The 10,309-nt window shown below is 52.1% G+C and overlaps 1 protein-coding gene across 1 annotated transcript; it reads left to right on the top strand.

Moving 5' to 3' along the window:
- The first annotated feature begins 2,279 nt into the window (after positions 1 to 2,279).
- On the top strand, positions 2,280 to 5,214 carry PAQR8 (progestin and adipoQ receptor family member 8). Its single transcript, XM_035320388.1, has one exon. The coding sequence runs from the start codon at positions 2,283 to 2,285 to the stop codon at positions 3,339 to 3,341; it is 1,059 nt and encodes a 352-aa protein (XP_035176279.1). The 5' UTR covers positions 2,280 to 2,282; the 3' UTR covers positions 3,342 to 5,214.
- The last annotated feature ends 5,095 nt before the right edge of the window (positions 5,215 to 10,309 follow it).

The following is a 10,309-nucleotide window of genomic DNA, read 5'->3' on the forward strand; positions in this document are numbered from 1 at the left end:
GCAGCATCCAGCCTCTCCCTCGCTCTGCTCTAGGGCGATTCTCGCTACATGTGAGATGAGAGACTGGGGCAAAATCCTGGCGTTAGCAAAATCCTGGCTCTGTACAAGCCAGAGTCAGCCTGTGCCTGGTGCAGCCACTGCCATCCCGTGTGCTCGTCAGCATGCAAAGCAGGCATGCCGTGGTGGTGGAAAACATGACGTGACCCCTGTGTCGGCACGCATCCCTGCTCCCAGCCTCCATCAGTGTCTTCTGGTTGCCCTTGCTCCGTGCAGCAGCTTGCAGCGTCTCGCTGCTCCTCTGCAGGAGGTGAATGTCCTGACCCTGCTGCGTTGCACTGCATTTGTCCCATCTGTGCAATATCTGAGCTGTTTTTCTGGTTCCTGGTGTCCTGGGGTCAGCACTAGCAAAGCTGAGGTGTCTGGGGAGCCTTTTCCCTCGTGCCTTGTCACCATGAGCCCCATCACCAGCTTTGGTGGAGCTTAGGACACCCCAAGCACCGCAGGGTCCATACTCACACCTTTCCACAGGGCATCCAGACCAGGAAGCCAAATATTGTCTCGGCAGGGGCACGGCCATAAAACCTCCCTGAAATTCCCACTGCATCGTGCTCAGCCTCAAGCCAAGCTCTGGCCACATCATCCAAAGGAGACACGGGGCAGCAGAAGGGGGATACAACAGTGCTGCATAGCCAGGGATGGTCCTGTCTGGGTTTTGCCTTATCCTGAAGCTGAAGTCAAGAGTAAGGTGGATGAATGAGCTTTTTCTTTCTCCTTCAGTTACAAGGAGCCAGAACGGACTGGCTCAGGTAAACATACCTACCTTAGAAGTGGGGAGAGGGAACGTTGTCCCTTTTTCATGCCATCCCCTTGCAGGAGTGCTTCAGAGCCCACATTTACCTTCCCAAATGTTGGCTTGTACCCCCATGGGGTACACAAGCTGCTGAATGAAGCGTGTGCCCCATCACAGATCCAGGCCTGTAGACCCTGAGGAGAGAAATTACATCCTTGTGACCGTGCAGCATCAAACCCCAGCAAGGGCCCTGCCTTCAGTCTTGCACAACTGTGAAACTAAACTACCACGTGCAGGCACCACCTTCCCTCCCACCTCCTGCAGCCAAGGCAGCTCCGTCCAAGTCAGCAGCCAGCTTCCCTGGTGGCAAAGAAGGAAAAAAAACGTCCTGAGAGGTGCTAACGGAGAAAGCCTGGAAAGCAGAAAGAGAGAATTGGCTGGAAAACGTTGTCACCATCAGTTACAGCTCCCATCTGCTCGAACGAGGAAGTAACGTGAAAACAGTTTGTGTGTTATCGGAGGGTTGCGAGGGGAAGTGGGACTCGCGAGCCGGCGTGTAGCCTGCTCTGACTTTGCTCTTTGTGCTGTCTCACCCCGGGACTGTTTGACGGGTCCCGTCTCTCTGCTTTCACTTCCTCTTGGTGGGTGACACCGGCCTCTCTGTCGCCTGTCGCCGGCCTGCTCTGGGTCTCCCATCGTGCTCCATCAGCATCCAGTTCAGTTCAAGCGTCTTCATGTGTGATGTGTTCTTTAATTTCTTTTAGCGTGATATAAATGCCAGCAGCAAGGGAAGCACCTCGGGTGGAAGAGGAACAGAGGGTATTAGGAGTGAACTCAGCGCTGCGAGGTTATCTCCAGCCATTAGGAATTGTGGCTGTGGATGTTCACAAGGCTTCAGTGCTGGCCCCAAACTGCCATCTGCTCGGGGGGGCAGCCCCTTGTTTCTCCACCACCTCCCAGTCCTGCTGCCTCTTACATGCGGAGGGATGAGGGCTGTGGCTTCGGGGCTGTGAACTTCTCCCCTTCTTCCTCTACCCCATGTGCAAATTGTGCAGCAGGGAAGCCAGGCTTATTTGCAGCCCCCACGATTTGGTTGCAAATCCCTGTTTGCTCGGTTGCAGAAGGGCAAGTTAACCCCTAGGTGAATCATTACACCCTGATTTCATCCCCAAGTGGTTTGTTCAGAGGAACGGGCTGACAAATCCCCTCCACAGGTGCTTTCTTGACATCTGCCTGCTTCTTGAAACCCTGTATTTGCAGCTACTGCCTACTCCTAGACATGCTACAAGGTGGAGAAGGGACACAGCGGTGCCATCTTCCTCCACGCTGAATTTAGGTCTGCCAAGTCAGGAGACGCCCGTTGCCTCAGAGGGCAGGGCCAACATCTCCACACCCCCGTGCTTTATCCCCCCTGAGGATAAATCCCGCACGCTTTCCTCCTGATGTTAACCTTTCCTCCATCTCCTCTCCCCTCAGGGCCACACGCAGCGAGATGACGGCCATCTTGGAGCGCCTCAGCACGCTGTCCCTCAGCGGGCAGCAGCTCAGCCGCCTCCCCCGGCTGCTGGAGGACGGCCTCCCCAAAATGCCCTGCACCGTCCAAGAGGCCGAGGTGCCGCAGCTCTTTCGCGAGCCGTACATCCACGCCGGGTACCGTCCCACCGGCCAGGACTGGCGGTACTACTTCCTCAGCCTCTTCCAGAAGCACAACGAGGTGGTCAACGTGTGGACTCACCTCCTGGCGGCGCTGGCTGTGCTGCTGAGGTTCAAGACGTTTGTGGAAGCTGAGCAGTTGCCTTTAGACGCGTGGTCCTTGCCTCTGTTCATCTTTGTCCTCTCCTCCGTCACCTACCTGACCTGCAGCCTCTTGGCCCACCTGCTGCAGTCCAAATCGGAGCTGTCTCACTACACCTTCTACTTCGTGGACTACGTTGGAGTCAGCATCTACCAGTACGGTAGTGCCCTGGCCCATTTCTACTACAGCTCCGACCAAGCCTGGTACGACAAGTTCTGGCTTTTCTTCCTCCCGGCAGCTGCTTTCTGCGGCTGGCTCTCCTGCGCCGGCTGCTGCTACGCCAAATACCGCTACCGACGGCCGTACCCCATCATGAGGAAGATGTGCCAGGTGATCCCAGCCGGGCTAGCCTTCGTCTTGGACATCAGTCCCGTGGCTCACCGGGTGGTCGTGTGTCACCTGGGGGGCTGCGAGGAAGACGCCGCTTGGTACCACACCTACCAGATACTGTTTTTTCTTATCAGTGCTTATTTCTTCTCCTGCCCGGTCCCCGAGAAGTACTTCCCGGGCTCCTGCGATATCGTTGGCCATGCCCACCAGATCTTCCACACCTTCCTGGCCATCTGCACCCTCTCCCAGCTGGAGGCCATTTGCTTGGATTACAAGAACAGGCAGGAGATTTTCCTAAAGAGACACGGGCCCTTCTCCATCTATCTCTCCTGCGTCTCTTTTTTCGGCCTGGTGGCTTGTAGCGCCCTCACAGCTTACGTCCTGCGATGCAGGATCAAGGCCAGCCTGGCGAAAAAGGACTCCTGAGGGTTGTGGAGGCGATGGGCACGACACCACCGGGGTGGTGCAAACCAAGAAAAGGGGCATAGCGTATTAGAGACGTAACTGGCTTGTTTGCCTAACACACTGTGACTAACCTGGACCTTGGACTTGGGTGAAGGGCTGCATATGTCGTGCTGGATGCGTTTTCACAGCAGGAGCTGCCTTCTGCCCTGCGGGGGGGGGGGGGAAGCAGGGGGTTTCAGCCAGAACAAGTTACTTAACCAAGGATGCTGGAATAGGCAGAGGTTTCTTGTTCACTCTGGTAAACCTGGGGGAGTTGTCTTGCTGAATGTCAGGGAAGGCAGCCTGAGGGCTGTGAGGCTGTAGCGGGGTCTCCCAGGGCTCATGAGGTGGTGGAGAACCCACCATGAGGCCCACAGGTGCACGTGGTGACCTCTTTGGGTTTTGCCATCTCTGCTGCCTCTGAGGAGACCTGTTAGCATCAAAGGCGGTAGCAAGGTTTCGGGAAGGGTCCACACTTCTAGGGTTCGGTTGCAAAGGGTATGTGTGGTACAGTGGCACAATAATCCTTCTCCTAGCTGGGCTAAGTCAGGTTCTCTCTACGACCTCCTTCTCCAGTATCTCAATGCCAGGTTGCTGAGGTGGCATCAGCAAAGCATCTAGACCTGGACTTGACCTTCTTTAGGATGAACTGGGACTGAACCTGTGTGTCTGCCAGGCGCTGGTGTGGGCCCAGCCACCCCTGGCCCAAGTGGGGATGTCAGCTCATCTCCATCTGCTCCATCTACACAACTGCACCATCTGCAGCGGAGCTGTCAGGCTTCAAAGGCTCTTCTCTTCACCTGGTCCCAACCCCTTGCCATTTTGGCTGCCTGTGTGACATGTTCGTGCATTCCTGCGCATACTGACCCCATATCATCTGCCACAGGAGTCTGGCTGACTTCCAACATTGCCCCCAGAGTGTAGAAATAACTTGGGTGTGATCGGTCTGATAGGGGAAGGGCTCCGGGCCCTGGGCCTCCAGCAGCCCTAGGATGGTTGTGGCCAAAAGGGGATGAAAGTGAAGTGGATGTGAAGCCTTTGTTCCCCTCTTAATGGTTCTTTTCAGGATATCAAGCAGTCCTTGGTGGGCCTTGAAGCTGACTGTGAAGCTTCAAGGTTGCTCTTTTCTGACCCATAGGGCTGTGGGTCGGGAATGTTTTTATCAGCACTAGGTGAAGGTAGAATGGCAAAAGGCAGGAGCAAGTTGACAGAATTAAGGATTTTTGTATTCTTTGGGATGGGTTTGTCCTTGGAACTTGGTGAGTCTTGTGTGGAGTAGCAAAGACAGTGGTCAGGGATACTCGATGTCCATGGATCACTCCAGTCCCAAGTGTAGGAAGGGTTGGTTTATGGTGTCCACAAGCAGATGAGGAAAATATCAGGTATGGAGCTGCACTGGAGTTGGTAGCACTTACAGGACTGATGCTGACAGCCCTCGCTGAGACCTGTTCCGTTCAGCCTAGACACCTCCTGTCTGACCCACTGCCCACTTTCCACACTAAACTCTGGGTCCTCCCAGCTGTACGCTGTGCAAGACCTGAAGCCTCAAATGCCCTGACATCTCCAGGAGGTGCAGATCTTTGCTGAAAGCCAGGGAGGCGTGGGATCTACTCCAGGGATCTCTCTCACTGAATCCAAGGGCAGGCAAACGAATTGTGGTAGCTGGTACTGAGCAGGCAGGGTTTAGGGTTGGGGATATGATTTATCATGACAAGCACTGATTTCTGCATTTGATGTGTTATTTTTTTACTGTTGAGATGTGTTTATGTATGTGTGTGCATGCCTGGTTTTATATCCAGAAAGGCTTTGCCTTTGGCTTTTTTTTTTGTCTACAGAACTTCCTAGTTGTGTCCAGTTCAGCTTGAAGGAAACACCACCACGCTCCTGAAGGAGCACGGTGGGCCAGACAACAGCATCTCTGAAAGCTCAGCTATTACAAGGTGCTTTGCTGCAGCCTGTGTTTTGTGGACAAACCTGGAAATCTGGCCTCCTTGACAAGCTGGATACAAAGGAGGAGGGGAGTCATTTTTGAGCACAGAAGAAACCATAGGAGAGATTTCACGAGCTCTTTTAGTCCACCATTTCTCATCACTCTAGGCTTCCAGTTCCAGCAACAGCAGCAGGTTGCTCAGGGAGTTTGGCTGCACCAATGGACTGCTCCCTCCCCGGTCTCTGCGACATTACGTGTGGGTCTCTGGCTTTTGTGCAGGAAGGGGAAAAACCAAGGTGGTGCCCAGCTCCTTTCTGGGCTAAAACAAAGGGAGTGGGTGTCGCTAGCAGCAAGCTGCGCTTTGCTCTTACCTGGTTATACCGGTACCAAAAGACAGGGATCACAAAGGCATTTCCTTCTCTAAGGCTTTAAAAATAGATGAGATGTTCAGCCCCTGGCTAAGGAGGATGACTACAGTAACGCTGCCGAGTTCACAACAGGGTAGGAGGTGCCCCATGACTCTCCCGGGGTACTTCTGGTTGTATGTCCTCTCCTGCCTGGTCCAGCAGAAGTGAAACTTCTTGTGGAGCAACCGTTGTGTGACAGCGGTGGTGTTTCTACATCCTCCCATCTTAGCCCTCAGTTGAGGCCACTCCTGTCCCCGTGGGGCCCTGCGCTCAGACCTGGAGCTGACCTCCTGGTCACTATGATGGGCTGATTTAGCAGTGAGCCCCCACACAGGTCGCTGCTGCTGTGAGGATGCACCCTTGGTGTCCCAGGGGGCTTGTCTCCACTGGAGCTTCCTCCATCCCTGTCTCCATCCTCCTCTTCCTCTCTGAAGTCTCTTTCGGGACTTCATCCTTGTGCCTTACACACCTGGTTACCTACCTGTGCAGGCTCCACACGCTGAGCAGTCTGCAGCAGCTCAGCGGGACCGGGAAGTGGCTGCAGACCCTCCTGAAAGCCGTGCCATTGATCTAGGGGAGAGCAGGGCTGTGCTTTGAGGGACTAAAAGTGCTGCTGTGCTGAATGTTCAGCCCACCTGAGGGCCTGTCGGGGTCTTCTCCTTGGGCTCGCTGCTTGGAGCACGCCTTCCTCCATCCTGGTGCTCCTAAGGAGGCACGGCTGGGAAGGGCGAACTGGTGGCAGGAGCTTGGTGAAGAGGAGGCCATCAAAGGTTGATCACAAAGGGACCCAAGTCCTAACCCTCACCCCCAGGTATCTCCACTCCTGAGATAGTATTTTAGCAGATCTTGCAGCCTGGATCTGCACAGGTCAACTGAGAAGTCAGCCCAACGTGCCTTACGCTGTCACCTCCTGGGATTTATACCCTGCTGGTCCATGGCTGCTTTCACCAGGGACTGGCTTTGCCTGGTGTACAGGACAGAAGAGGAGGATGGAGAAAGGTGCCTTAAACTTGCCTTAAACTTGGAGTTTTGCCTAGTGATTTGTGTTGCAGGGCAAGGACGGGTTCCTCGTGTGCCTTGCACTTTACAGCTTTTACTGACGAGATTATTTTTAAGCACTGTTTGTTACTAAACAGAAGTACGGAAGAGTTTGTATTTTTTTTTTTCCCTGGGAAACAGGGAAGGATATGGGTGTTAGATACTAACCATCCCCTTCCCACCTCCCGTCTGCTGACTTTGTATTGTTGAAAACATTGACAAGATTTTAAGCTTTGTACTGTACTGATCATTATTTAAAAACCTTAGTAAAAAAAAAAAAAAAAAAAAAAAAAGAAAAAAAAATCTGTGAAACCGATTGGTGTGGTGTGAAATTCCCAAATGCACAAGTGCTGAAAGTTGTGGGTCACGAGGAAGAACCTTTGGCCTTACAGTAAGAGTGGGCAATAATTGTATCAATAATTAACACCAGGGTGTAATTTTATCCGTCTATTTCAAAGCACTTTCCAGGTTGCATAATAACTATGTGATAATTATGCGCTGACACTGATTAGAGGGATTAAGTTCATCATCCACGATAGTATTTGGGTGCCCAGTTTACTTTAATTTCTGCCAGAGGCAAGTACCGTAAGTGCCGTGGTGGCCTGGCCCAGAACAGTGTGGCTCCTGTGGCCGAGTGGTAAATGCAGGAGCCTGTTCAAGCAAGCGATGTAATCATGTGCTTAAAATTAAGCAAAAGAGGTGCAGCCATCGATTGCCAGAATCACTGACTGGTTGAGGTTGACGGGGACCTCTGGAGGCCATCTGGTTCAATCCCTGCTCAGATAAGGCCTCCCACAGCAGGGTGCCCAGGACCATGTCCAGGCAGCTTTTGAAGGTATCCTCTGGCACCCACATAAAAAAATAAAATGGCTCCGGCCTCTCCGCACCTCCCTGCGGGTACTGACGGCCATGGGGGAGCTCCCCCGGAGCCTCCTCTGCTCCAGGCCGAGCACCCCCAGCTCTCGCAGCCTCTCCTCGCAGCACGGGGGCTCCGGGCCTGGCAGCACCCTGGGGATCCTCCATTGGACTCTCCAGTACGCCCAGGTCTCTCTGTGCTGGGAAGCCCAGACCTAGTCCCAGCACTCCAGGTGTGGCCTCACCTGGGTTGAGCAGAGGGGCAGGATCCCCCCTCTCAACGTGCAGGCCATGCTTTGCGTAAAGCAGCCATTTTTTTTGCCCAAGGGCCCATCGCTGGCTCATGTTCACCTCAGTGCCCCCCATGCCCCCCAGGTCCGTTTCTGCAGAGCCGCTTTCCCGCTGGGTGCCCCCAGCCTGTCCTGGTGCTGGGCCTGTTCCTCCCCAGGGGCAGGACTTTGGGCTTCTCCTTGCTGAGCTGCAGGTTTGTGTCAGCCCCCCTCTCCTGCCTGTCCAGGTCCCTCGGGATGCCACCATGTCCCTCTGGCATATCCAGCACTCCCCACAGCTGTGTGACATCTGCAGCCTTGCTGAGGGAGCGCTGTGCCCCATCATCCAGATGATTAATAAAGGTGTTAAACAGACCTGCACCAACAGCAGCGTTCATGCAGCAACAGGCTCCCATTTTCCCTATTCTTTTGTCACTGTTTCACTTACAGCAGCCCATCCTATAGCCTTTGACATCCCCGTCCAAATTCAATTCCATCTGGGCTTTGGCTTTCCTAACTTCATCCCTGGATGCTCAATCATATTCCTGTGTTCATTGCAGGAACCTGTCCCTGCTTTCATCCTCTGTGTGCTTCCCTTTCGTGTCAGAGTTTTGTGTTGAGGTTTTGGGGATTTCTCCATACTACTACACTTCCTCGCTTCTATGCAAATGCTGCGGGTGGCCCCACTTAAACTTTGTTTTGTTGATTTTAATATCCGTTTCTGGCCTAGGTCTCCAAGCTATTTGCTTATCAACCCCGTCCATCGCCCCCTCGCAGGGGCTGGTAACTCTCCCTCACCTGTTATTCCTGGTTCAAAGCCCTCCTTACCAGTAGGACCATGTGCAATCACATACATACTTCATCCCTAGGATATACTCTCAGTGCGAATTTCAGTCCTATAAAAAAAAAAATAAAATGCATTTTTTTCCTTCTATTAGCACCATACGAATAATTTTAGTCATTATTTAAGACGATGTGCAGAGCAAGGCTTCCGTACCATTCTGTTTTCACCCAGCAGAGGGCGAGATGTCTTCATCGGTAGCACAAAGAGGCCTCCAGTGCCACGAAAGCACAGCCTGCAGGGCTCTGCTTCAGCCCTCCAGACAAGCTTAGGAAAAAATGCTGCCCTTCAAGCGGGCACTAAGCCAGCCCTGCGAGGAGATGCATTTCTTTCCGAGCGAGGGATGTGCTCTGCTAACGTCTCGCCCTCTGCGTAAGCGACAGGGATTTTGCCAAATGCATTAGGGCAGTTTTAAGTTTCCATGAAGTAAAAACTGAAGAGGAACGGGACAAAATACCAAAACAGGGCTGTTAACCTTTTTAACAAGAAGCAAAAATAGAGACTTTTGGTATGCTGAGAAGAAGTTGCTTGGCAGTAATGTTTTAGGGAATGTTTTTACTACATGCCCTTTACTCTTTGATTTTACATATACAAATCCTTAATGCATGAAAAGCTAGGATATGGTTATTAGCAAAAGAGGGAACTGGCTTATCCCAAGTAGATGAAGTCAAATGCAAAAAAAATAAAAGAGCTTCCGAGTCAGAGGAGCAAAGTATTTTATTCTGGTTATTTCCTGTGTCACCGGCCACAGAGGGGAGAATGTGCGAGAAGGTATGATTTTTACTTCAAGCCCCAGATGTTGCAGCAGATTTTCTGAATTGCCACAGAAGAGGTTCTGTTACCCACACACAATCTTTGGTTTTATCCTTGCATCTCTCTGGAAACACGGGTTAAGAGGCAGAGCGTTAACGAGCAGCTCTAAGTGGGATGTTTCCTCCTTTGTTCTGTTAAGCAGCTGTTGAAGACAGCAACTAGGTCAGGGGAAGAACACTTCCCAGTGTTGACTGCTTCTCCTGTTGAGTCCAGAACAGAGAAGTAGAGCCTTAACAGCCTGAAAATCAGGATTGAACATACTTGAAATAAAGCATTAAGCTATCAGCTGGGCCTTAAACTTTGCAGCTTTCCCCACTTATTCTTTATCCCGTAGTTCTTTGTTTTCTTCTGGTTGAAGGTAAGACCTACTCTCAATCAGTTCCTTCAGATATGAAAAGCGCTAACCTCATTCTTTAGCAGTATCCTTATATACCTCGATCAAATACTTGTCGATTGAGATGAGGTGGAAGAAAGGAAAATCCAAGCTCGCATTGCTTCAAGGTGTCAGTTGGACAAAGGCTGGGTATGTCGACAAAGCAGTGTAGAAAGTGGTGAGGGAGAGCAGTCTGATTTCTGGATCCCTGATTTTAGACTGGTGGATATTCGGCTATCAAATTTCAGCCTGCTGCCAACAAGCCTGTGCTTCCAAGTGTTTTTTAACAGACCCATTGGAAACAGTCCTCAGATCTTTCAGACCACAGATGGGGTGTGCTGAAACATTGTCCACTCTTAGCACAGGATTCACAGGTCAGACTTTTTGTAACCATACGTGACACAGGGGTGTAAGTACATGTAAC

Source organism: Oxyura jamaicensis, chromosome 3 (assembly GCF_011077185.1).
Source record: "Oxyura jamaicensis isolate SHBP4307 breed ruddy duck chromosome 3, BPBGC_Ojam_1.0, whole genome shotgun sequence".
In the NCBI taxonomy this organism is placed as follows: Eukaryota; Metazoa; Chordata; class Aves; order Anseriformes; family Anatidae; genus Oxyura; species Oxyura jamaicensis.